This window comes from Mycteria americana, chromosome 1, assembly GCF_035582795.1.
Source record: "Mycteria americana isolate JAX WOST 10 ecotype Jacksonville Zoo and Gardens chromosome 1, USCA_MyAme_1.0, whole genome shotgun sequence".
Lineage (NCBI taxonomy): Eukaryota > Metazoa > Chordata > Aves > Ciconiiformes > Ciconiidae > Mycteria > Mycteria americana.
Window position 1 is genome coordinate 140,327,174 of NC_134365.1, and position 27,972 is coordinate 140,355,145.

Sequence of the window (27,972 nt, forward strand, 5' to 3'; positions counted from 1 at the left end):
TGTGTTTTGGCTCATAGAAGACAGTGATATTTATTTGCCAAATAAAACAGACTTTTTCAAGGAAACATTTCTTGAACCTCTTCTTTAGCAGATTCCACTGGCCCTAACACATGATTTTCCAAAAATATTTTAGTTAATTAGTCATGCGTTCTATTAGCATAGTAAAAACCTATGTTAATGTGACCTAGCAGAGATTTTATCAAACCCATCGAGTGTGGAAGAGGAATGTCTTCTTTAGTGTACAGCAACTGGACAGAATGATTCTGCATTCTTTATCGCTGCTGAGTGACCTGTCGTGGCGTTGGAAGGTGCAGAGCTTGCATCCCACCGTTTTTAGCCAGACAGGGCCAACCCAGCGAGCATCAGGAATGTACTGGGAGCTTGTAGACTGCCAGAATAAAAAACCTGGTTGGAAGGAACAGCCCTCATAATCTTGTTGGGTGCTTTCTTCTTTCCCTTGGTTTTAAGCCCTTGACCTCCTATAAAAAATGAGGTGGGGTGCTCCCATATTAAGGTGAAATTAGCCTGGGTAGGGTTCCTGAGCTACTGCTGAGTTGACTGCTCTGCTCATATAAAGCAGCACAGCTCTGTGCAAAGAGCCTTACTGGGGTCCCCAAAGCAGAATATTAATGCAGGGCTCTACCAGAGCTAGCAAGCCGTGTCTCTCCGAGCTCAACTGGTTTGGCAGGGCTAATGTTTGAGCTGGGCGTTGCAGTGGTACAGCTCACTGCTTGCAGTTACGGAGCTAACTCAGAGATAAGGCAGAGGATGTGGAGTTACCTCCAGAGTTAGATTTCCCCTTGGTAGTTTTTATCCAAAGAAGAGCGATAATTCATGTGTTCATGCAAAATTCAGTTAAGGAATATTTATTTAATTTGTGGTAATTCCTAAAAGTCCCACGTACCCGTTGTTTTTTGTGCTCCATGGGAAACAGGACATGTCCTAAACAGTATAAACATTCTGTTACCTCAACATTTTCTAATGGGTGTCCTTTTTTCTTCTCATTCCTGTTTCAAAATTAAGTATCTTGGTTTGAAATAATTTATGGTAGACATATTAGTGATATTTTTGTTTATGAAAATGCTCATCTTGGAGAAATAGATAAGGTAAAATACCCCCAACCTCTACCATAAAGACATATATTTCTCTCTCTGTACCATTTTGATTGTAGAACATTTTGTACATTGTATGTTCATGAGGATTGAATTGCATACTTCTGTACTTGTAAAGTTTCTTTTGCATTATCAGGGTTGGAAAGGAATTAGTTTCTTAGTATACATTGTCTGGTTGTGGATTCTGTTGTCGATCACTTTTATCTATAAATGACAACAGCTTTTTAAAAAATGTAAATGTTTACTTGCAGTTTTGCAAATAAGGTTTATGTGACTCTTCCTGCTTTGGTTTTACTTGAGTTAAGCTAATCAGCTTGGCTTGTGTCACCGTGCAAACCTTTAGTTTGAGATTACTAAATCTAGCTAATGAACAGTAAGGCACTAGAAGAGCAAGAAGAGATGAAGAGGCAAAAAATGAAGGAACAAATTCCAGTAGTGAAATACTGGGCTAGTGCAGAAGTTTGCATATGTGGCCCATGTATATATAAATATCATAAAGATATTGAGCATAGTACATGCATTGAGTGTACAGATGTGCAGTTGTTCACATTGAGGTAACAGCTTTATCTATTATGGTTGCTTAATGACTTACAAAAGATACTATGAAGAAAAGCTTCCTCAATGAACTGAAACATACTTCATGCATCATACGAAATGGTGTTTAATGTGTAATTCCTTTGATCTATATTGCTAGATGGTGCTGCATATTTGAGAATGATTTTTGTCTCATACATGTGAATATTTGTGAATACACACACACATATATGTGAATACACATGCACAATCATAGGTATGCATACATAGGTACGTGTATGCGTATATACAAATGTATATATGGGTTGTATATACATATACAAATGTGTATATATACACATACGCGTATATAAGCAAAATATATGGAAACATGCACAAAGATATTTACATACAAGGGGATGCATAGTTGCTAAGTAAAGTAAAATTTTACTGATTTTTGTAATAAGGAGCTTCAGCCAATGTCTTTTAAAGTCAATGGTCATCCTTTGACTGCAGATGTGTGTGCAGAACAGATGAATTATAGGTGAATGGTGAAAAAATGAGTGTGCGGTGAAGGTGCAAATGTTGAAATTTAAACTGAAAATGAGAACTTAAAATGAGAGTGAAGTTTGTTAATTGTAAGTCTGTGATGTTGTGATGAAGAGCAGGTTGGTGGATTTGTCTTTACAGCTCAGCTGATGTACATCAGAGTTTTTCCATTATCTGCAGCTGCATCAGGTTATACCTACTGACAAGTTTGGTGTTTATTTTTTAACACTGTTAGGATGAAAAACAAATTCTTCTTTCTTTCTCTGTAGTGCTAAAATGCACTCTTTGATGATGCTTTGATGAATTCTGAAATTCTTGCTTGAAGTTAATTGTCAGCCTTTAAGCTTGTCTGGGTGCTTGCACTTCTCTTTGACTGATGATTACTTCGCTTGCCCAAGCTAAATACTAGCTAAGAGAATAGCTTTTTGTATATGTTATCACAGGTGGGAGATAGAACAGCCAAAGCTTTTGATTTGCTTTCCAAGCATAATTGGTACCTTACAGAGATGTAGCATATCTCATGTTGTTTTCCTGTATAAATTTTAACACGTACGTTGTTATTACGGCTTTTCAAAAACGTGAAACAGCTTGTCCTTTACTCGATCTTGGTCTAAACACAATATCGTCATAAGGAGGGGATGGGGTGTGTCAGAAAAGAGAAGGGACTCTGCCTGTGTGCTCTCTGAACAGTCTGGTGGAGTGGGATTAGCAAATTGAGGGAGATAAGATACCTGTTGTCCAAGGACCTGTGGCGGTCTGCGTGTCTGACTGACTGTGCAGGGAAAGGAATGAAGTGACAACTGAGTACTGTACAAAGAAAGCAAACTGGGAAAAGCAGACAAGGGATTTTTTTTCCTGCTTTGTGCTTTTGGTTACTGGAATCCTAATGTTTTTGCAACAATACTTGGTTAAACGGTTTCAGACACAATTGACTTTTTGTTTTGCACGTCTGTAGTCCTTTTAAGGAATGCTGCTCTTAGGAAAACAAAGATATTTGAAAGGCTAGAGATGTCCAAGAAAATGGCCTTTTAGAAAAGAGGACCTGTGTTGTTTTTCCTAGCAGTAAAAGAGATGGTTCTGTTTATTAAACTGTGAATGCCATATGATGCTTCATATTTTTCCATTTGATTTCCTGTAGGGTGATTTCACTTGGAACAGCATGTCAGGGCGCAGTGTTCGGCTGAAGTCAGTTCCCGTTCAAAGCCTCTCGGAGCTGGAGCGTGCTCGGCTGCAGGAAGTGGCTTTTTATCAGTTGCAGCAGGACTGTGACCTGGGCTGTCAGATTACTATCCCCAAAGGTAAGGGCTTGATAAACCGTCTCTGTTTAGATTGCTAAGCCACTGACTTCATATCACCGCAATAAAAGGGAGAAAACACTAGGTTGTTTATTCCACAGACATTGTCTTCTATTTCATTTTTGCTTAAACATAGTAACTATGTAAAAATGACTAGTAATGTTTGTCTACTATGTCCAACTCAGATCACCTGGGGTGGGATCATCTGATGAAGGACAGATGTCAACAGGGTAGATAATCTAAATCAGACCTATTCATGCTAGGAACTCTTGATACTCAGTTGAGAGAAAAAGGCTTTTCTTACACTTCCTGGCATCCAAAAGTATATATCTATGTAGGTCAGATAGATCATACCATAGAAGTGGCTTTTTCACTCTGTATTGTATTGGCTCTGGAGGAAGCCAAGCATCACTAGTCAGACAGACAGTGAAGATATCTGCATCAAATAAGATGAATCCTACCCAAGTTTTCCTAAAGACAGTGGTCATTATTTCCTAGAAAACAAGTTAATTTTCAGGACTCCTGAAAATTGAACTCCTATGGAACAGGAGATTAATTGAAAAGGAGAAGCTCAGCTATCAGAATCCTGATGCAGGATATGTGCACGTAGTACACCTGTACTTAGGTTACTGTGGAAGAGATCTAAACCTCACTAAAACTAATGTGAAAGTTTCCATTGTTTCCTGTAGGCTGAAGACCAAGCCTAGCAAAGACAGCTGTTGTGCTATGATACAATCATCTGCAAATCTGGCTTTCCTGTTGTTTCTATTTGTTGATACTTATTTAAGGAATAACAAGGGACCACTGAATTCTCACCTTTGGCTATGAACAGCAGAGGTACTGTGTGGCAGCACATACACAGTGATGCCACAGGACCAGTTTTTGAATGAATCAAAGTTCAGCAGAAAAAAGTTGTCAAGTCAATGCAAATAATGGTGTGGAGAAAAACCAATGTGAAAGACATCAGCTTGGGTATTCATCCACTTTTTAGGATCTGCGGAAAACTCCTGCCAAAACCAACAAAGTCCAGCTTACCAATTACAGCAGGGCATCAGTTTGTAGTGAGATGGATATGATCAGCTTCTTCAAGCCCCACCTGGTCCCTCAAAAAATGCTCCATCAATATGAAAACAATTTTACAGGACATCCATATGAGGAACTGGACCACTAAAGGCACTGCAATATTTTCTGGCAGTCTGAACTGCCACTTGGCAGTTCCAGTGGGAGATGAATATGTATGTATGGAGGTAATACCATCCAAGACAATACAGTAAACATACTCATATTCAGAAACTTTGAGCTTTGGAGAGTGAATACTATTTTTGTGTTCTCCTTGCTGTTTCCTGCTGGGACTGCCATGAAAGGCCAACCATCTGGGAGAGCCAGGGTCTCTTCCCAGTCAACCCACCCTTTCTCTGCAAGATGCTTTGGAGTGACAGGCAACTTGGCACAGTGCTGCCAGGGCTTATGGACTAGGAACTGTTGAATCTTTCAGGTTCAGATCACACACAAGAACAGTTTTTATTTTCACAGCACATATATATGTGGGTAAATATATAATGTGTAATTAATTTTAGATATATAGAGTCTGAAAAGTGTAATTTCATGCATAAAAACTATGTAAGAATAATACAAACTCTGGTGAAGCATCTTAAAAGTCACTTCACAAACTCAGGAACCCAGGTTCCAGTTTCATCTCTATGGCTGGCCCCATCATTTCATGTCTCTTTTGCTTCAGTTTAGATGAGAAATAAATTAGCTATTCAGTTCTGCTATTCAGATTAGATTTACCAGTGAGATTATTGGTAAGAGGCATATTAAGTGTTTTAAAATTAAGCATATTATGTGTTAAGTTGCAAGAAGCAATCATTTCTGAGCAGAGCATTACACAGTTTCTCTACCAACACAATTACTCTGTGAAAGATTTTTAATGTGGTGCCTGATGTTCTGAATGGCACAATGGTACGATGCTGGTGAAACTTCTTTACAGCTGCTGTTTAGAATATACTGTGTTTTTCTCAATTTCAAGTCAGTCAATCTTCTCTTGATAATGGGAGAAAAAAAAACCAAACGTGATGAAATTCACTTTAGATGCGCATACATCTTGGTGACTTTCCAATTGTGTATGTCTGCGTACGCAAGTAGTGCGAAAAAATGAACCTTTTACACTATGTCTTCCCCGAAAAATTGGTAACTCAAGTCAGGTAGGTTTTTCAAAGTAAAACCAGGATCAAAGCAGGAGAGGAGCTCCTTTTCTTCCCCTCTGTTCATCGGCTCCAGGTAGCTCTTGAGCAGAAGAGGTGTTGAATGAGGCTTGTTTGGAACAGTTTCCTAAATACCTCATAGTTATAACTCTCCTTTCTTTCACAGTCCTGTCCCACTTTACTGAGCCTGTGTTTGGGAGCACTGGTAGGAACTGCAGGGCTTCATCAGTTAGAGCAAACGAGGAATTAGGGCTCCAGCCCTCATTCAACTCCTCAAGCATCTGGCTGGGTTTTAAGGTACGATGTGAACCTATCAGTAGGGACTTGAATAGGATTTGGGAGTCGGGGGTTACAGTTGCAGTTTTCACCTCTGTTTATTCAAGAAGAGACTGTGACTGCTCATGTTCTCACCAGCCCCCAACAGGATGTGCTGCTGTCTTCCCAGCTTTGGAACGGGGCTGGAGGAGTTGTGGAGGGAAAGGATAAATGAGGAAAAAAAGAAATGCTCAATGCTAATTCTGAATATTGCTTAGATAGGTGTGCATTTACCAGTAGGGCATGCAAACATAAATGGCTGAGCTGCTTTTTGTGGTTGCTCATTAAGAAGATAAGGGGGAGATACATGGTTAATTAGGAAGTAATGAAGTTTGTATAAATACAAGTGCAGAAAAAGGAAAAGAGAAGATGAGGGGATCACTAGAAAATAAATGCTATCTGCAAACCGTTGAATCTGCATGCCCTATATTCCAAGGCATCTATAGGCACTGACTTGTTGTGGAAATTGGGGAAATACCTATTGAGAAGTGGGAAAAATATGTAGGTACTACCAGTGTTCACAGAAGTAGACGTGCTGTAGCTGAATTGTTATAGAAAGCTTGAGCATCCCTTGAAACTCCGCAAAAGTATTTGAAATTGGCTTAGAGGTGATTTAGCACGTGATTAAGCTCATCAGACTGTAAGCTGACCAAAAACTTTTACACAGTGGCTCATGCTAAATGGCAGTGCATCTCAGTGAAAAGAAGGGCCAAACTGGATACTCAGCAGATACTTAGAAGTTTGTAATTGTCTGTTTGCTTCTTTTTTCTTTGACCTAGCAAATTGTACACATTGAACTATTGGGCTTTGACTTCTCATATACTAATTTCTCATTTCTTCTTTGAAAACTCATGTGTTGGAAGGGAAGGACAATGCAGGGATGTGGATTCAGGAAGAATAGTTAGGATCTGTGCATCTTTCAGGCCCGGTTCCCTACAGCGCTGTGTGTGCTGGGACTGCCAGGTGCCACAGACCCAGCCCCTCCTCACCTCTGTGAAAGAGGCCTCTCTGCTGTCATTAAAATGTCATGAGCACTGTCTGCTGAGTCCAGCTGTCTTTGTTAGTCCTATAGGTTGGGTGAAGTCCTGACTTTTCATCTGAGTTTTGACCTCTCCTGATGTTGACGTTCATGATAGCTACCTCACTCCTGAGGAACTTTTGTTGATCTCAGTAGTGCAGAAGCATAAGAGCAATATATGTTTTCTCAAGCATTTGTTTACCTGTACAATGACAACCAGAAATTTGGCCAGTATCTCTAGTAACTCAGACAGAAATGGCATCTTTGCTTCTGATCTTCTTGACAGCAAGTTTTTGACTTCTGATCTACCTCTTTGTATACAAATGGCCACATTCAAATCCCCATATATCAATGATGTTTTGTGTTTTATGGATTTTCTTATTTGTCTTCGCTTTGTCCCTTGTGACAGCACAAGTGGGACACGTTTTCTTCATAGTGTCAACAAAGAATAGTGGAAAACGGTTGATGTTTTCACATGACTAAATCTGTTACAGATCCAGAAGTTGTTCAGTTATGTTTCTCACTGGTAATACTGTCCTATGCTGTAGCCACACAGGCAGCGTTGCTGCACAGTAAGCATATTGGTATAATTAGGTAAATTGCATTATTACTGCAATAACAGTCCAGCTGCCTGCATTGTCCTGGGATGCAAAAGAAGCATGTCATATGTGTCTGTGCAGCAAAATAGAAAACTCATGTACTGTTACCACACCAAGTGTAATCTCCAAAACTCTGGGGAAGGGTTGTGGCTAGCAGAGGACTTAGAGCTATGGGCATGTAGAAGTCTTGTGGGCTAGGAATTTCCCCCCGGGAGTTTCCATCCTCCTTCCTCTTGCCTATTCCATAGCCAAATACAGATGGGCTTCTTGATACAGGGGAAGAACTGATGCCTGAAGCTGGGCCTGGGAAAACAATTTAGTAAGTGCTGTTGACTACTCAAAAGTGCATATGATATTCTTTCATTGAATTTCTTTGAAAAGTTATAGACAAACCTGGGGGGATTTCTGGACAAGCGCCAGAAAACAGCTGTATTGCTATTCATGTCTGTTAAATACTGCTTTTACTTTTATAAAGAAGAGGTGTCACCAATAGGGCTTGCCACCACAGCACTGCCCAAGATAGCTTTTAGAAGAAAACATTCCACTTATTCTTGCCCAACTGTGGCTGCTAGGGCTGGGACAGGACATCGGTAGGAATCCCTCGGGAAGAGGGGGTGAAGACATTGGTCCAGTGGGGAAGAAAGGGATCTTAACAGATGATGGGGAAGAAGTAGATAAGATTTTCTTCTTTCACACAGAATTGCTGTAACCTATTCATAGGCTTTATATTTGTATTATAAAAGCATGCTACATGTTGCCACTTGTGATTATTTATTTTGCTCTTTGTGGGTAGATGATAATTTGTTACTGATTCATATTCTGCCTCCCACTTTGGGAGCACAGGCTGCCTGCCTCACAGTCTTAGCTTCTGTAGGAAGAAGAAACCAGTAGGCAGGTAAACATACCAGTAGGTACCAGTTTTTCTCACACAGTGATTGTGCAATGGTTCAACCATAGCAACTGAGAGCACACAGACCAAACTGCTCCCTTTTTCTCTCCCCACCTCATTAATTGTCAGACAACAATGGTGCTGCTGAGAGTTACCAGGCTAAATTAGCAAGGTGTTGTAAAGGCATATGCATTGCCATTGCCCACACAGTACAACTCGGACTCAAAACTGACTTCAGATACCAAAGAGAGGGAACAGGCACACAGAGCGCATATCTGCTTGTGTGTTAGCTTTGTTTTGATTTGTTTTGACAAGCTTGGGGCAGCCTATGATTATTCATTAAGACATCAAACAAAAGTTGTGAAGCTTTTTCATATATATCAGCATGGAGACTACTGTTTTACAGCTGCAGCTGAATATTGCAGCTGCATGTTTGAAATTACCTGCTGGAAAGAAGTATTTTTCATGGGCTGATAATAAAAAATAAAAAGAGAGCCACATTTATTTTTCTGCTGAAAGGTGGTCATTGCAGCAGTTACAACTAGGACAACTACCTGTGCTTTTATTGCACTCATACATTATAGCTCCAGCTATGAATCAAGGCTTTGTTTTGATGTAGACAACTGTGCAGTGGTTTTGGCCACCAGAACTTAGTCTTGGCACAAGTCAGGGGCAAGGGAACAGTGAGTGAGACCCAGGACGTGTGTGGATGGGTTAACTACTGAGGGGCTTTTCAGTACGGAGGAAGTGGTGACCAGCAGGATTAGGCCTGGCTTGTATGATCATTGCCCCTCAGTTCCAGAAAGGTTCAACAAATCAAAAGAGCTTCTCCTTTTAGGAGAGAGCTGCCCCCTGCCCCACTGATTTGTGGATTGAAATGTCCCCTGAATCCTGTAATAAGAATATGGGCTCAAAGAGTGGATCATTTTATAGCTGCGTTTAATCTTAGTTTAGCAGATCTATCAGCTTAAGGTAGCATCAGCAGATCTATCAGCTTAAGCTTGCAGAATTGATGAGGCCTCTTGATATCCTAATGTTCATCCTTAAGTGGGATGAAACATTCGAAGTGACTCTTGAAGACAGGGGAGGGGAAGACACTGAAAGGACTCAGAAGGACCAGGAATCAGAAAGGATTCTTGTGATGAAGAAGGTTGTAGGACTAGTCAATTATGAGACACTGAGTTAGAGGAAAACTACTTAGAAAAAGGTGTTCTCCTTTATTCTCAAAAAAAGGGGAAAGAAATAAAAATTTACGCTGAATTCTCCAATAACATTTGGAAAAAATTAATTTAATGTGGATGGAGTAGAATTTGAGTCAGCAAGGGGAATATATTATCTAGGTTTTGCACAGACCTTCACAGAATCTCATTGTTTTCCTTATCAAACATTTTTTGTTCTAACCTCCTAAATTATTTCAGGCCAGAATTTCAGCTGTGAGAAAGTTGACATGGGAGCTTTTGTTTGTGTGTGCACTAGGTCAGATTTCAGAGGCCTGGGCTCACTCAGTTTGGAAGTTCTACTAGGCAAGAACCCTAGAAGTATCTTTTTACTTTTCATATGTCATTCTTTTCTTATAATTAGTAATAATGAATCCCAGTATTGATCTATGTTTCAGTACAGTATTACAGGGATGCTATCAAACTTCATTTTTTGTAGGAAGACTATTAGCACAAGAGTTCAGTCCCATATCTTCAAATTGACGTGGTGAAATATCTTTGTTCCAATCTCATCTTCAAAATACAAGATTGAGGTATCTAAGATTGAATATTGAGGTTATGTGTTGGCCCAGGACTGTTAACAGATCAGATGCGACAGATTGCAGTACATGCAGTAGGTTGGGCTAAGGCCAGAACGTGTCTCTCTGATTAATTATCTTGCTTTTGTTGGCTTGGGTGACAACCTTAATGTTATGTTGATGTAGTGTTTTGGTTTTAACGTGCATTACATACTAAAGTATACTTATGCTTTGGTACAAGTGTTGCATACATTTACTTTGTACCTTTGGGTTTATTTTAATGCTTCTCAAATATTTTGGAGTGAAAATCCAAAGGTGAGCCACAGAATTTGTCTTCACTTTCCAGAACTGACAATAAACATGTTACCGAGCTGTTTTCACAAGTGTACCAAATGTAATAAAAGAAAGGGTTTTTTAATTCTCTTTTACAGAAGAGAAAAAAAATAAAACTGCTTTTACTAAGAAGACTGTTTACTGTGTTGATGCCACCTATGACAAGAATGTATATCCACACAATTTCTTATCGTTAACAGCAACTAGGTCATACACAGTAGTTTTAGTAATTACAGAAAGTGTTCCACGTTCTGAGGGAACTGATTTTTTTAGACTTACTGGGACATTTGGGGAGAGAGAAGGTAGTCCTTAATTTTACTGCCAAATCTAGTACTTAGTTTGTTCAATTAGTTGTAATGAATATGATCTAAGGTTGGGTTTAGAAATCTAAATGCAGTCGCAGTCATTTAAGGGAAGATACTGCTTATCGCTGCTTGAACACGTGCCTTGTACATTTGTGCATGCAAGTTTTGTAGCCAGTTCCACCAGGTGTGTGACGCTGTGCATCTGCTCACATGAAGTGAGCATTAGTCTCTTGTATGACTTGCTTTAGTAAGGTGAATTTGAAGGACCGGGTCTGGATAAGTGTGTGGTTACAGACTGAGCACTGAGACAACCCCACCTCTGAAATGGAAGAAAACTTATGCAAGAAAAAACTCGGGCTTTCTGAATTTTTATTGTTCATTGCCCCCAATACGTTCCAGTTAAGCTCTGAATAAAAATGGGAATTCAGAGTTACACGTTCTCCGCTTTGTGTTTATTTTGGCAGGGAGTAGTTTTTTGGATCTGTTTTCTGCTTACATTACTCGTCATTGTATTTCATTATCCATTTTCCTTACACTGAGAGCGACTATGATTTTTATCTGGACTTGCATTTTTGTGAGGGCTCCAAACTGCTCATTGTTTTTAATCACTGACCATGTTATATACTTTATAGCCTGTTGTAACAGTGGAAAGCATCTAAGTAAACTGTAGCCTATACTTTGTGGAGCTATGGGATTACAGACTGGATGCTTTTGACTTGGGATCAGTATATCTTTTAAGCGAAGAGGCATATTACTGCCCCTCTTAATGCCAACCTCTTCCAATTCTTCTTGTATAAATACTGTCTCTAATGTGATCCTGTGAGTCCATGGATTTTCATTTAATATAGCAGCGGTCATGAAGATTATATTAAAGACAAGCAAGACTGTGAGCTAAATTCTGCTCCTTTACACTACATTAGTAAATCTTGGATATACTGTATCAGGCTTGCTGTGTCAGACTTGGTCAGAGATGAAAACTCTGTATCTTGCTGATTTTTAGACGGAAGCTTCCCCCCGCCCCCAGATTCAAATTTTTCATGGAAACATGGATTTTTCTGAGGATTTTTTTTCCTCCTGGGAAAATAAAAACAATATCTGTCAGTCTGGAAAAAAAAGAAAATAAAATTGACTTAATGCTTTAAGCTAGGAGAAGTCCCAGCTGCTGCAGAGTAGAGGCTGTAAGAGCACGCAGCCCTGCACTCTGCTGCACAGGAGTTTGTCAAAGTAAAGGTGACAGGAGCTTTTCCAGGCAGGGAGATAAGCAAGCCAAAAAAATATTTTTTTGATTTTTTATTTTTTTCCCCCCAATAAGGAAATATGCAGAAATTTCTTGTTGTGATTTTTTTTTCCTAATTTGAGTTTTTGCCACCATTGAGAGAAGAACAAAATGGAAATACATGAAGCTAGCAAGAATGTAATTTTTCTAATGGTTGAACAGGATAAATAGTTTATTATCTTCAGAACTTAAGAAAGTTTTTAGTGATCTGTTCCTTTTTAAAATTTTGCTAAGAGGCAGGGTTTTTTTAATAGAAGACTCTATGTAATGCTCAGCAAATTGATTTCCAAGATTTTCTTGTATCACATAGCAGGTTTTACATGTCTGTTTACATCAGGAAAACTTTATTCAGCATATCTATTCCATCAGTTAGAGACAAGCTGATAGTTTTGAAAGCAAACGTTTTTACTCACTACAAACAAAAAAAGTTTGTCTTTTTAATAATTGGTTTGTATTTTGGGAAATAGCTAGGAGCTTTGATCGAGAAGCAGCATGCATTTTCTTCAGTGCTATATGAATACAGAACAGAAGTAGAAAATGCTAGGCTTCTAGGTGAAATCAATGGCACTGTTAATGTGAACATGGAAAAATCAGTATATAATGCAACACCTCTAAAAGAAAGATTTATATAACTTCCGAGAATCTACCTGTTGTATAGGTGTGTTTTTGAAGGCGGAGGAAGGGAACGGGGACAGGGATGGACGTTGAAGGAATGCTTTGCTACAGAGCTCATTGAGCAGGAATGCTGAAAGGCAGGAATCTTTCAGTGGGTATCACAATGAAGGGAAGGGATCTTGCTGAAACTCCAAAAATAAATAGGGAAATATTACGATCCACATTTCCATATACAAATGTCATGAGACATAGTTACTGGAGATGGAATCGTGACCAGAGGTTTTCATTATCAGGGCAGTTGCTTATTTAGATGCTGACTGTTGTGTGTTTAGGGTACTGCTCTTATAAATCCAGATCGAGAGACTGCTGCATGCATATACTTGATGTGAAGTCCCATTGAGCTTAGAAATTACTTCTGAGACATAAAAAAATTCCTATCTAATGTAATTTCCTTAATAGTATATTTGAAATAGCTATTGACTATAAGTACATATAAGTACCTTGAGTATTTTGTCTGTATTAGTGTGCCACATGGAAATCTCAGCTTCTGTTTTAAAATGTTACGCATGACCATTGGCTGTATTGAAAAGTTCAGACACACAGCCTGAGCGAACCAGTGTTAGGAAGCAAAATGCACATACAGAGGCTCTAAAACACTGTGTTTTGCAAAATTAGGTGTATTTGATTGTTTGTTTTCTAAATCTTTGTGAGAACACTGGTGTAACAGAGGTATTCTTGATTGTGTTCTGCCAAATCTGTCTTTACTTGATGTAGTACTGGTCCTTTGTTTTTGAACGCTCAATTAGGCTGTCCTGTGCTTTGCAAATAATCCACATAAGTGTGTGGTGATTCTGTAGTGACTTAAGATTTTGTGCTTTTTTACAATTTAAAGAATAAATACCATAAATATATCCCATGTGAGAAGCTTTTCAACCTTTATTAAAAATACTGACATTGCAGTCTACTAATTTCCATGTTGTACTTGCCTTTGGCAGAGCTTTGCTTTAACATGTGTATTCTTCTGGTATACATCTTTGAAAAATTTCAGTTGAAAATCAGATTTATTTCTGTTATCTTACATGTATGACTCCTTTCAAAAGTGCATTAGGGGAGTATTTCTGATGAGGATTTCTTCTTGCCTTAGGTAGAAGAGTTAGTTTCTAAAGTTTCTTCAAAGGCATGGAGTTGTGGTTGGTGCCAGAAGTGTAAGATATGTCTCTAAATACTGATTAGGAAAGATAAGGTGACTACATGTAGATTTCTTTTATCAGAGCTGCGGTGCTATCTATATCTTTGTGTTAGGCTTTTATACTGAAAAGGGTACCTTGAGATTTAATGGAGACCTAATCTCCTGCTGAAGGTTTTTAAGAATAGATTAGACAAATGTCTATGTGACTATTTCTGTGCAGGAAGTTGGCCCAAGTGTTCTCTGCAGAGCTCATCATGCCTTTTATCTGTGTGGTTTACATTTTCAACACCTGTTCCTGTTTATTAATAAAAAAGTATGTAAGCTAGATGATTGATGGCACAGAGGACAGATAATTATTACAATGAAACATTATTAGAAAGAAGATCCGCTGGTCATTTTTCAAAGGGATAGCATCTCAATTATTGGGGCCACCAACCTGTCCAGTGAGAGACCTTCTGCATCGTGATTTCACTTCCTTGCACTAAAGGCTCCTCTCTCATTTCATTTCTTCATCAAGGCTCTGAGCAGGAATATAGTGGACTAGTTTAATTAGTCCTGGAGGGAGCAAGTTATGAAGGCCGTTTTATTTTCTTGCACAGCTCCTTCTTTAAGGTGAGAGTCTGAGGAAAGACTTGTATGAAAGGTTCATAACAACAAAGTGATGGTCAGAAGACAGTGGGGACCTGGATGCCCCGAACCACCTCTGTGACCACCGGCGGGTCCCCTGAATTCCAGGGAGCTGGGGGAATTTCCTCTTCGTTTGAAGAGCTCAACACGTGCTCACGCCGAGAGCAACCTGGGAGAAGGCTTTAAGGGCGATGTAAAGAAACTTGGTTGCTGCTTCACCTGCCAGTACAGGCATGCAGGCCAGCTTATCAATACACAAAAAGTTCAATGCCAGCTAAAAGCCGGCAGTTTAATGTCTGGTCTGCCCTGTACTGTGGGGATTAAAGGTAATTCTCCTTCTGATCAAATAAAGCGTCACTTTGACTAGGAATGGCATCAAACTACTCTCCCCCTCCATATTATAAAATGACTTTTTATTTAGGTAACTGATGCCAGGAGACAGTCAATTTTCCCCTGCCCCCAGTGGACTGAAGGCAGTTTTAGAGCTATTATTTGTATTTTTTCTATCTCAAACTACAGCATCAAGGCTCCTGTTTGTTGTTTGTTTAAGGTTTGGTGTTTTGATTTTTTTTTTTCTTCAGTACAGCTAAAATATTTTCTTATACTGTAGTTGTTTTGATGTAGTAGTGTAGACAGTTTTTGACCTATTTTACTGTCAGTTATGAAAGCACTCCAAGCAGGGGATGTTGTTCAGTGTTTCTGAAAGCTTTTAAACCTCTGCCCATCGTCATGGTTTCTGAGTGCCTTCCATGTAGAGAGAAGGGCAGCAGCAAAGTCCCTGATGTACCACAACAATTTGTTTAAGTTAGGAACTTACCTACCTTTTGAGTTTAAGGAAAATCCTGCCACACTACAAATACTGCTACAATGTGAAAAAATACAGTGCCTATATTTTGTCTTGCGCCTGCTACTTCACATTACTGTTTCGTGAATCCTGTCATCAGTCTCAGTCTAGCAAATATTGCCCTGAAGTATAGAAGAAGTGGTTCCCTCTAATTTCAGTATACCTGGAGACATTTTTTACTTCCAATATTGACACAAGGCATGAGCTCCATCAGAAGACCTTCCCAGAGAAAAATGTGTAGCAAGTTACCCTTTGGCCCACTCTCTCTGTTTTGTGTATGTGTTTGTTGTGGTGTTTTTGGTTTTGTTTTTAAATTTTATTTTATTAGAGTACTATGATTTGGGACTTCTCATGACACAGCAGCTCCTGAGCTAATGTGGGCACTGAAGCAAGCAGAGCTTTGTATTAATTGAGAATCTGACTCTGTCTATGCTCAGGGAAGTCAGACCTGGCATCCTGCATCTTTGTCTGTTCTCCCTTTCCAGGGATGCACCTGCTTTTTGCTCCTCTCCAGTGACAGCCATAGAAGGGCATACAAGGGCATTTGGCCCTTCCTTTGTCATTCCCTTAAGGGCTTCCAGGTAGTTTGCATGCTTGTTTGAGTAAGTTATTTCCATTGTCCCTTCTATATATGGCAGCAGCAGCAGTTTCCCTCATCCTAGCGTTAAAAAAAAGGTTTGAGCAACTGTTTATTTTCATGTCAAAATGAATTGGTTTCCTTAGGTCCAGCTAAAGGTTTAACAAATACCAAGAAGCTCCAAAACAATTATAGTTTAGTGTTCTGATTTTTCATTTCCTCTGTAGAACTCACTGAATATCTTGTTCCTCAGAGTTCATGTAATACAGCCATTTCAAATGTATTGGTAAGTAAAAAAGTATTTACATGATGTAAAACTATATATTTTTTCACTCCAGTAATGCCAAAATAGCTGAAAGGTTTTTTTGTCAATTTTTCAAACACAGTTGTCTCTAGTCAAGAGGCCAAATGTGAAAGGATTGAAGAATACATTAAAAAACAATCAAATGAAAAGGGAAGATAGGGAACTTTATTCTTGGTTTTGGTGTGGTGGTTTGAAAAATTCTGAAATAATTAAAAATTCTGATCTTTTAAGGATATTTATACATGGCATGCACAAACTGAAGGCAGGCATCCTCTTTGTATTCTCTTAGGGGTTGCTTTTGGTGCAGCTCCGCTCATGCTGGTCTGTTAGACCTGCGGCTTCCTGCACAGCGGGAGTGCGGTGGCCTGGGGCAGGACTGGAAAGTGGCTCCTTCCGGGCTCTTCTCCTCGCAGCGGTGGGCTGCTGACAGCCCCCTCCCTCCAGTTGTGGCTTCTGCAGCCCTCACCTCACTCCAGAGCTTGAATCCCACATTCCCTATGTATTGAGGTTTGGCTCTCACCCTTACAGTATGTTTACATACTTTCTCATCTCACCCTTACACCTGCATTTGCCCACCAGTTAACCCGAGTCCCTCATGACAGAGAATCATGGAAGAACATATTTGAAAATACCAAAGTACTTATTTTCTTCCAACATACATACTTGGAGACTGTTTAAAACTTTATATACACTAGGGAAGGTGTAGGCAAGTGGAGCCAAAATGTGGTGTTTTCTTATGATTCCTCTGTCCACAGGAATTGAATAGTATTTGCTATCTGAATTAGAGCATTGCCCAAAGTAAGCTTTTTTTTTTTTGTGAAGAAGGGTTCGTACCTATCTCGTTACAGTTATAGTCTATGTCTGTATCCTGCTGTTTTCTAACATGTAACATTTTTTGTTCAGCAAGCTGGGACATGACTCCTTCTGATGAGAAATAGACCTTGAGAATAGGGTTCAATAGAAATGGTGCATTTTTCACTCTAACAGATTTGATTCTAGTTTGGAGCTACACTTTTTAGATGTGTTTTTCTAAAAGACAGGACAGTCTACTGATAATATGCTCAACTGGTATGGATTGGTGTATCACCTTTGCTTTCAGAATAGATGTTGCAGCATCAAAAATCTGTTAATACCTGGCAAGCAAATTATGGAGGGTTGTTTTGTTTTGTTTTAAATTTGTATCAGAATCTCAAAAGGTTATTGTAAACTGTTATTTGATTAATAAAACTCAGGTCCCTGTAGAGATGCAGCTTCCTTTTGAAGCAGGTGACATTTCCAGCAGTTTTGCCTTCTAGGCAGGTTCCACGGCAACTTATGAATACTTCCTAGATAAATAATTTAATTAATATACCAGTATGACCGGATTCTTACTGTTCCACAGTAAAGAGATTGTGTATAATGCAGGATTTAAACTTCCAGCAGCTGCATCACTTAAACCTGCACATTTGGACTTTGTAATTCCTCCGTGTTTCATTTTGACAATCAGTAATGCCTTAGCCCAAAGGGATTGAAGCCTGTCTCCGAAGAAGATGCACTAACCGCAGGTTACCAAAGAGTCTGATGGGATGAGGAGGAAGAGAACAAAAACCACACTTTTGTCTGATGGTTGTGGGTTTTCTCAAGTGGTGATATTGTATACACTGTGTATTGCTGAGAACATAATTTCCTGCGTAGTCGGCTTTCCCCACGCCTCACCCAGTTTCTCACCATCACCCTGGGAAGGTTTTGGGTCAAGCCCTGCACAGAGGGCCGTGACGCTCTGGCTCTGGTCCCGCCTGGGCGCAGCCCAGGGGGAGCTGCAGCCCCTCTCCTGAAGAATGGGCTTTGACTTAGCTCTGCCCTTTTCACACTGTTTCTTCTGCCATAAATGCATTCAGTGGGAACTTCCCGGAGAGGGAAATGCTGAAGCTTGTTTGCTGCATCAGAGAAAGCAGCACGTCAGAGGGAAGCTGCCTTCGGGCATGTTTGTGGTGCCTGTGGCAGGCAGCCTGAACCCGGCTCCGTGGGCTGAGGTGAGCACAAGTGAACCGGCTGCCACCTGGAAGGTCACGGCTGCAGCTGCAGGATGCGCTTGAACAAATATAGCTTTTCTTTCATCAGCTGCAGGCTGACAAGCATGAAGGAGTGCTGATTTCAGTCAAAACGAAATAAAGAGAGCAACGAGGGCCATAAGGAGAAGCAGTGTGAGAAACAGGGAGGTAGTGCAAGGTTTCTGAAGCCGTATAGTAATATGCATCGCTGAGGGAGATCTCCGTGCGTGTGTACTGCTGAGGACAGGTTAAAGGGAGAAAGAGAGCAATGGGAAATACATGTGGGCTCAGCCCTTCCCTTTTCGTATTGCCTTATGTGCCAAAATCTGTAGCTCCTGGTTCTCTCATTGAAACTGTTTACCTTCTATCTGTGCTGCATTTGGCAGTGCTTTGGAAGTTACCGTGTGGGGACAGGGCATTTCAACAACAAGTTAATCTAAATAAATATTTCAAGATGGACATTTATAGTCGCAGAAATAGCTAAGTAAAACCAGCACCCTCCTCTTCAGCAGAGCAGCTCCAAGTGTGCATTCAGAAGCAAATTTGCTTTGTATAGTGACCCGAAGAAGCGACTGCAACCACAAACACAGTGCAGCTGTCAATGAATGAAGCGGTCTCATCTTTATTGTGCTCTGTCAACAGAATTAAGCACGTTTTTCTGATTGGAGAGTCTCTATTACTTGCAGTACTGCGCAGGCAAGAGAGGCTTGACGTTCAGCTCGCAGGCTGAGTGCGGGAGACTGGCACTTGGGAAATGAGTCGCTCTCAATGAGTGAAGTGAACCGAGAAGTCCTCAAGAGAGGTCAGACTTGGTGCTTTGTGGTGCTGTTGGTAGTAATTTTCAAGACAGAATGGATTACAGTTTTAGAACATACATTCTAATTCAATTTTTTTCCTTTAAATGCAAATAGATCCAATTACTAATGCCTATGAAGGGAAAATGGCCATGAATATAACTACTATGAAGAAGTATTTTAGAAATCTCACAATATCAACTTTTTCACCTGTTTCTGTTTTAATAAATGAGCTATTGGTATGATATTCACCTCTCACGTAACTCCTCTCTTCATGCTGTGTGAAAATAACCCTTAATTGTAGAACATGACACATTTTCTTCCCTAAATGGACAAGAAACATGATTCTCATAAGCAAAGGAAGTTGCCAATAGATGGGGAGGGGAGTTCTCTTTACTCAGTAACCCCATAAGCAACAGAAGGTCTCTTTTGACAAAAACTCACTGAGTTAAATTAAAGTCTCTGTATGAATTTATAAATTATGGTTTTGATTAACAAAAAGAGTGTCCTTGCATGTAAGTAACATAAAAGGAACATCCATTCGTATAGATAATCCACAAGCCCATGTATAAGGAAAGAAGGCACTGAAGAATCCTATTTTTGTTACAGGTTCACTTTAAGCTTATCGCCAGGGTACTTTCCATCATCTGAAATCTAATACTGTAATAGTGGTATAAAAATGACTTAGAAAGCTCAGGTGCTGTTGTACTTTTTGCTACATAGATTAATTATGAAAAAAAATTGGATTAGGGCTTCACCGTATAGTGGCTATTAAGTGATATAATATGAAACTGGTGGCCAAGAGTTCCTGAATGTTAACTCCAGGTGTGCCACTAACTGTATCATCTTGAACAAATTCCCTATACCTCATTCATGATGCTTTCACTTACGCTGAGCAACACCTACACCTACCAAATAGACATGTTGATTTCCATAACTTTAAAATTAGTAAAGCAGTACTGGAACTAAATAATAGTAACAGGATTCAGTCTCTCTTTGAATCATATGTGGTGTTGGTAGTTGGTCTTGTGCAAAGCAGCAGAGCAATCTGTCATATAAAAAAAATACAAAATTCTCTTTCTTTCCTTTTTTAACTTTTAGAGCTGAAATTTATATATCCTCAGCCTGAAAATGGCTTCTTATTACCTAGTTTGTAGAACCCTGGTCTCCCTTAGAGTGAAGCTTAGGCCCTGAAATGGGCTATACAAAATCTGGGATTTGAGAGTATAACTGCTAGTTAAATAGTATTAGTGATGACACTGTAGATGAATTTCAACCTTAAACCAAAATTTCAAAAATAATAAACTCAGAAGTCAAACTCCTCAATTCTTGTCCAAAGTTGGTGTATCAGTGCAAATACTCTTGTATTCCGCAGGCTTCATTCACTGACAGAGTCCTAATTTTTCAAACAGAAAAGTCTTTTGGCATTAACTGAACCTGGAAGTGCTCACCGCTTTGGAAAAACAGGTCACGTAACAATTTAATATGCACTCAGGAGTTTGATTGCAGACTCTTGGTCTTTTAAATATTCATCACGCTAGTCTTACTACATAGATGCCCAGAGAGTGATGTATGCATTGCAGTGAACAATGCAGCGAACATACAAATTAGTAAGCGTTGAACAAACCAAGTTCATTTCTGAAACAACCGATCTGCACAGCTGCCTGGGCAGATGTTCTTCAGAAAAACTAGAATGGGTTAATAAGGAAAAAAAATGCAGCTTCCTTCACTTTGACAGTTGTCTTTTGAGTACTTCTCAAAAGACAAGGTCTTGCTAACATTCTTGAGTGGAATCCGTTGGAGGAGCAGTACGTTGTTGATCTATAGAAAGAAGACATTAAGTGATAATTATATACACAAAAGGCTGGATAAAAGTCCAACAGCATTTATCACTTTGTGATTTAAACATTTCCAAAGCACAGATGAGAATAGCAGGCCATATCTAATAGCACTTTGGGCTGACAGAATACTATTTTGCATAACTATTTGTTAATTCATTTTAAAATGTACAGTAGGTATTATGCACAGGTAGTAATGCTTTGCCTGTTTCCCAAGAATGCTTCAGATATTAATTATATTCTCAAAGCATGCTGCAGATAATAAGTACTAAGCATTATTATTATGAATTGTATTCATTTAAGATGTAAAACTGATAGAGTTGCACAAGTCCTTAAGCACGTTATGAATATTTTAGCAGTGCTCATGCCTGATGTAATCTAAATCAACAATAATTTCAAAATTTATTTATTTTTACAGAATATAGATTGTAATTAATCACGTCTTTTTCTGGGGGATGAGGAGAACTGGAACTGACCCCCTGGCAGATCTCCTAAGCTTTAGCTTTTCACTGGAATTCCTCTCTATTATTTTCATATGCAACTCTTTTTTCTCCTGCCATGGGGTAAACTGTAAATGTAAATGGTCGTAGCTCCACTGCCTTCAGTGGAACTGCACCCATTTGCCCAAGGTAAGTGTCTCTCCTCTGTTGCTCTGCGGTCTCTTTCTTTGCTCAGGAGTGCAGGGAGTGGACTTTTCTGTATTTTCTGGTTCATCCATCTCCAGAATATCTTCCTGCTTCTTACATTCTTATAGGCCTGAGCATCACTTGTATCCAAAATTCAAGGTTTGCAGAGACAAATGCACAAATGTTGTCTCAGCCTCTCATTTACTGAGGTACTACTTCACTGTTTGAGTTGAAAGAATCGCCCACTAAGAACAAGGTTAATGAGAAAGCATTGATAGTTTGGCCCTAGAAGTCGTTAGCCTGTTTTCCATGTGGACAAGAGTGCCATTTGTTCCTGTGTTCAGTGTTGAATAGCATTCATTTTTCTGTTGTATTTGACTATGCAGTATTAAACCACTCCAGAAGTCCCCGTTGTGTAATTTTAATACCAAAACACTATATTTTACATCCAATTTTGACTTTTGTTCTCATTTTTACATCTCAATAGACTTCAGTGGAATGTCAGAATATCAATAAATGGGTCTTTGGAGAATAGAAGCTCTAAGACTCCAAAGAAATGTAAGTCATTTATCAAAAGGCTACCGTGAAGCAGTGATTTGCTTTTATAACATGAAAAATAATTTGAAAATAATTTTATATATATAAAACCAGAACACAATGGTAGTAGGGAACCCTATAGAAACAAGAAGTACTGCCAGGTGTTATGTAAGCAGGCTACTGACTATTCATATTGGCAAGAGGTGAAAGAAGAATTTCTGTAATAAACTTGGTCTTATCAACTGGAAATGTTAGAAGGTGTGGAAAGACTGGGCATATTAATCAATCAAAGTATGACTTTGAGTTATGAACTTGTCATGTAGCTATGAAAAAGGAAAATCTAATCATAGACCGTATCAGGCAATGAATTACCACCATTATATTGCTGAACTCTCATCCGGAATACCTTATCCATTCCAGTCAGCCTTATTTCAGAGAGATGAATCCTCACCAGAACGGGTGTGGAAAAAGGGGGATTAACATAACCAGCAAATGACAATCTACCTCAGGAGACAGGAGCTGAGTATCATAGTTAAGTGAGTGCTGGAAGCAAATACGCTCTAAATAAATGCAGAGTGCAAGTGTGCATGTGGAGTGGAGCAAACCACAGTTGCATAAGGTAAAAAGAAATGTTTATTTTAAAGTAAAAGGGTATTAACTGGCTATGCAAAAGTCAGAATTTGTCCAGTTGTCTGCTGAGTAATGTTCTGAGTATGGCTTGCCATAGGAGTTGAAGGAAAACTATGTTTCCCCATAAACATATGGGGAAATAGAACACAAATGGCTTGTGTTCTCTTGTGGGCCCTAATTGCAAAGATGAGAGTTCATCCATGGAGATCCACTGCACTCCTCTGTGGTATGTTCCTTACTGTGAAAGACTGCTTAAGACACTGGCTTACATAACTAGAAAGCATGTTGAGGCAAATTATTCAGTGACCTTCTTACCATAAAAGTGAAACACAGATACAGTGTGTTCATTTTTGGTTTTTTTGCCATATTACAAAACCAGTAAGGCAAAGGTACGTGTTCATTGACCTGTAGCTAGAGTGGTGCCTATGTTAACTTTAGTATTAGTCCCTATGTTAGACCCTTTATATTGCTTTGGAACTTAAAAAATTCAAAAGGTACAAGTTAAAGCAGGCCCATGGCTTAATCCCTGGTATTTGTTGAGACCTAATAAATAAAATGCATTTTTGTTGACTTTTCATTATAAAAGATGCTGCTGAAGGAAATAATGATAGCCAAACTTGACATAGTTGTTTCAAGAATGAACCTATCTACACTGTTGCTTAAAATCTTTGGTCCTTAATACCTTAGTGAAAGCTTGGATGATATATAGGGTGTCAGAACAATAATTTCTCTGAGACTCTAATCTACTTGAACCAATCTACACGTGCTGTACCAAGCTGCAAGCTCCCAGTGTGAGTTCAGATCAGATGGGTCATGTGAAGGTGGTCAGCTATCACCCAACGGGTATGACTGATATGCAGAATGTATCCTGGAGTTCAGTCATCTTCCCTCTGCAGATAATCCCTTCAGCTCTACACCTGAATCACAGTCTTGTGACCATGGATGAGGGCTAACCAGTACCTTTAGGTTTATGGTACCTTGCTATCAAGAACATCCAGCAACAAATCTCCATTGTTAAGTCTTCAAAATTAGCTTTCCATTCTGCCACATGGGCTGTGTGACGATGCATGTGTAGATGTACCCAGCAGCATGCAGTGGGTTACATTTTGGTTCCCCAGTACAACCTCAACATCTGGGTGAACAAAGCAGCACTCCTTAGGGCTGAAGGACTCTGACAGTCCCTAGCCTTTGTGAAGTGTACCCCACGCCCTTCCTGACTCCAAGAGCCGTGGCCATCTCAATCCATGTTCCTACAGCTTGTGCAGCAGTTTGTTCAGCATTCTTTCACTTCACTTACTTCCCTTTTTTTTTTTCTTTTCTCCTCTTACAGATGGACAAAAGAGGAAGAAATCATTAAGAAAGAAACTGGACTCATTAGGAAAGGAGAAGAACAGAGACAAAGGTAAAATAAAATTAGTAGATATTTACTGATTGGGTCTTAGTTTTGCGTATGAGATTTCTTTAGTCTTAAATGTATACTTTCTGGAGAAGGAGAATGTTACTGAGCTGATGTACTGCCTAGGTATTTATTTCCAAGTTGAAAAATATGTCTTATCTTTCCTATTTGTGATTAATATAACCCAGATCTCTTCAACTGAAAGCTTAGTTCCTGGGAGAAAAGGAGGAGTTAAAGGCCTGCATCTTTTCTTCCTTGTTCTTTCTCCCCATTTTCACCATCCAGTGCAAAGTGTGGTCTGGATAACATGATCCAGTTGTTTACCTGCATTTGCAGTCTCCTCTTTCAATTTGCAAAGCATGTGAACCCAGCCCTGCCCAAGCAAGTCAGTTGGTTTGCTTTTCTTTTTTTAGCACTAGGAAAATAGCCGTTGTTTAAAATATATAAATGCTTCAGTGCTACTGATCAGCTGGGTTTTAATAGACTCCATGTGACGTGGATTTATAGATACAGTTGGACTCTTTTGTTTGGACACTAATCAGCTTTGTGGGCTGGGTCCTAATCCACTGGACTTGACCTGTAATTTGCAGCCATTTGAGCTAAGTCTAGACATTGAGACCTGAAAAGTGTCTCTGAAATTGCAGTCTTCTGCATGTGGGTAATTGTGCACCTAATTTTATGTGCCCTCCTGGAACAGAAGTTCTGGAAAAGTGGTAGTAAAGCTCAGTATTAAAAACCCAGTTTCACAAACACAGACACAAACACACAAGTTTTTAACAAGAGAAGTGATTTGGTTAATCTGATGTTACTGCTTGAAATCTAGTTTGCCAGAAGGATGGAACTTTGAAATTCCCTTGAAAAAATGAACATTCCTACTTCAAAGTTACTTTAGATATTTGTCAGGAAGAAAATGCTTTCCTTTTAATTTTTGTTTGTTTGGTGACTTCATATATGTGATTCTTGTTTTCTTGGTTTAAAAATGGCTATGGAAAATATTTGCATTAATCCTTCTAAAACTGAAAGTCCCCCGACACATTTGTTTGGATAAATCCAGTTGCCTCCCATGTTGGGTTGTGAGTAACAAATCTTTCATTTGTTATGAGAATTACTTGATGTAGGACTGAGCCCACATGCAGAATGAGTCTTTGAGGAACAGGTTTAATGATTTTATAGCCACCTTTGGGGAAAAATCTGTCTTGTACTGCTCCTGTCAATGCATTTTATTTGTCTGCAGTGTAATTAATCAGTCATTTTGTTGTTTAGTTTCCTTGGTTTTTTTCCCACAGTTCTCCATGCGTTTAAAAGTACAAAGCAACATGGTTCTGTGCAAAACCTTCCCCACTTTTCAGTGCATTTGCGCTTTTAGTGCATGCCAGGTACTGATTTTCATAGCAGTCTGTGGGGTGCTCTTCTGCATCGGAAATGGCTAACCACTTACTGCCTTTTTTTTTTTTTTTTTTAATGTTCTGTCTCTCACAAATTTTTGATCCTCTGAGAGCTTTTATCTTTCCCCCCATATAGGTAGCACGATTTCAGTAGTCTCCTTTGAAAGTTTCTATTTAGAAGCTCTTTTGAAAGTTTAAATACATTTTATCTTTTTATTCTCACATTTTCCATTGCAGTAGCAGATTTTAGCACTAATAAATTGATTTGATAATTCACCAAAGACCTAATTTTGTTGTGTCACCCAAATCTGGTGGATCTTTGCAATTGCACTTCCACAACTCCTCCAATGCCTCTTTGGTGCCATGCCTCAAGATGTGATAGCTTCCTTTGCTGATGCATACAAATGTTTATCCCAGAGTTGCTCTTTACTCTTCTTAAATTATCTGTTGCCAAAGATCTTTCAAACAATATTTTTTCTTACATTGCTTTGTACTCTTTTGTGATTTCCTTATAGCTTTGTTTTATTTTAGCTGACCTCTGTTTCCAATAATTACACAACCATACTGGTTGAGCACTTACAGATGATATTATTTTCTGCTATTACATTTCTGTTCAGGGATTTTTTGTGTGTGTGCTTCTACCTTGCATGATAGCATTTATACCCCATTCTGTTAGTAACTTTTGGGATATACTTTCTGTTTTCATTCAGATGGATTTTCTGAGTGCACTTTGCTGTTTAGGGCTCAGTAGTTGCCCACAGCAAAGGTCAGCACTTTGTACTTATTCATCCTTGTATATATTTATCTACTTCCTGGTTTTCAGCATTGCTCATATCTTCTGGTTAACTGTACCCAAGCATTTTTAAAAATCACTATGCTGATTCTCTTAATTTTAGTTCCTTTTTTTTTTTCCCCTCCTCCTTTTAACTTCAGGCATTTCAAACATGTACCCCTCTGCTTTTATCCTCTTTCTCCCATCTTCCACTGCCTTATTCTCATGTATAGAGTTGTCTTACACGCTCTCTCCATGTATGAAATACTATAGGAGCACCCCCTGAGGGGAAAATACCCCAGCACTACTCAAACAGCAGAATCTATATTTCTCTCCTTCCTTCAGGACCTCTATATTGACAGGGGTGTCGGGTTGGTCAATAACGGTACAGAGGGCCAGGAAATTGGAAGGATTCAGGTTCGCAACCAGGTTGTGTCAGCAGAGTGAAAAGAAAGCCATATTGGCTCTTATTTGTTGCTAACAGCAAACATTAGGCAAAAATAGCCCAGATAGCAGCATATGGCACTCTACTTCTCAGGGTTTCTGTCCATGGTTGTTTCTGGTGTACTCTTCTCTGCCCTACTGAGTTATTAAAGATCATCTGCCCCATGGATACTCGCTGAGCAGACTCTTAATCCATGACGGCAGAGGGGATGAGCAAACCCCCAAAGGGGATGACCCAGGAAGGTGCTGGATTGTGCCATGTGGGCCGTTAGCCTGGCACAGGTGGTGGAAGATGGCTGTTTTGCTGCTGGGAAGCAGCAGCACCAGCATCTCCCCCAGACTCAGGAGTTAGGAGGGTCAGCGTTGCCCAGCTTTCAGGTGATGAGGTGGCTCTGGAAAGAAAAATGTAAGGCCTCGTGCTGCTGGTGTCCGTAAGGATGAGCCCGCCATGCTCACATAGTGGCCAAGCCCCACCACCTTCCCTGAACAGTGGTCTTTGTGTCACCCAAAGTCGGAGTTAACCTCCCTCAGCGGGTGTGTCACAGCGAGCAGGAAGCATTATCCTGGTCCGTTCCATGGTGGTTTTTTAACAAGCATTTCTACCGTTTCTTTTATAAAGAGAGTATCTTCCATTACTGAGCAACTGGTCCAAAACAAACACTCCACACTGTGGACGTGGGTGTGCTCACACAAAAGGCCGGGGGCACTTACTTACCTGCCTGGGCAGGTCCCTAGTCCTCATGCCCAAAAGGAATATCTTCCTTCTGTTTCTTTTTGGGGTTTTTGTGGGGGTTTATTTTTGGTAACTAGTCCAGCTGGACCATTGTGAGAAGGAAACGGCGAGACCAGGCCACAGGACGTTGGAAGGGAAGCGGATTTCCAGAACACTTTATACAGACGAGTTGCATCTGCCTTAACACAAACAGCGTTTCCATCCCTTCACTTCTGTAAGCACAGTTGCAGGTTGAAGAATATATAATGAATTCCAAACATTTTGAGTTTCCTATATCCCAGCCTGGGAGACCCCACATACCAGCACAAGTAACAGCCATGTTGTTAGGTCTTGCCTGGAGTACAAGCCACCTGAAAAGTCTTTTTTTGGATAGCAGGCTCCTGAAGGTTAATCCTGACCATCATGCAGCACCGTGTGATCCTGTGTATGGGTTGCAGCCAAAGATCACCGAGATGTGCCTGGCACAGGAAGCCACAGAGGTGGGAAAA

The 27,972-nt window shown here is 39.7% G+C and overlaps 1 protein-coding gene across 2 annotated transcripts in view; it reads left to right on the forward strand.

Moving 5' to 3' along the window:
- Positions 1 to 27,972, forward strand: part of ARHGAP6 (Rho GTPase activating protein 6) — a 341,268-nt gene that overhangs the window by 273,758 nt on the left and 39,538 nt on the right. For both annotated transcript variants that reach the window (XM_075522445.1, XM_075522451.1), the window contains exons 2-3: positions 3,313 to 3,472; positions 24,085 to 24,156. In XM_075522445.1, the coding sequence (XP_075378560.1) occupies positions 3,313 to 3,472; positions 24,085 to 24,156 (232 nt within the window). The remainder of the gene's footprint in view (positions 1 to 3,312; positions 3,473 to 24,084; positions 24,157 to 27,972) is intronic.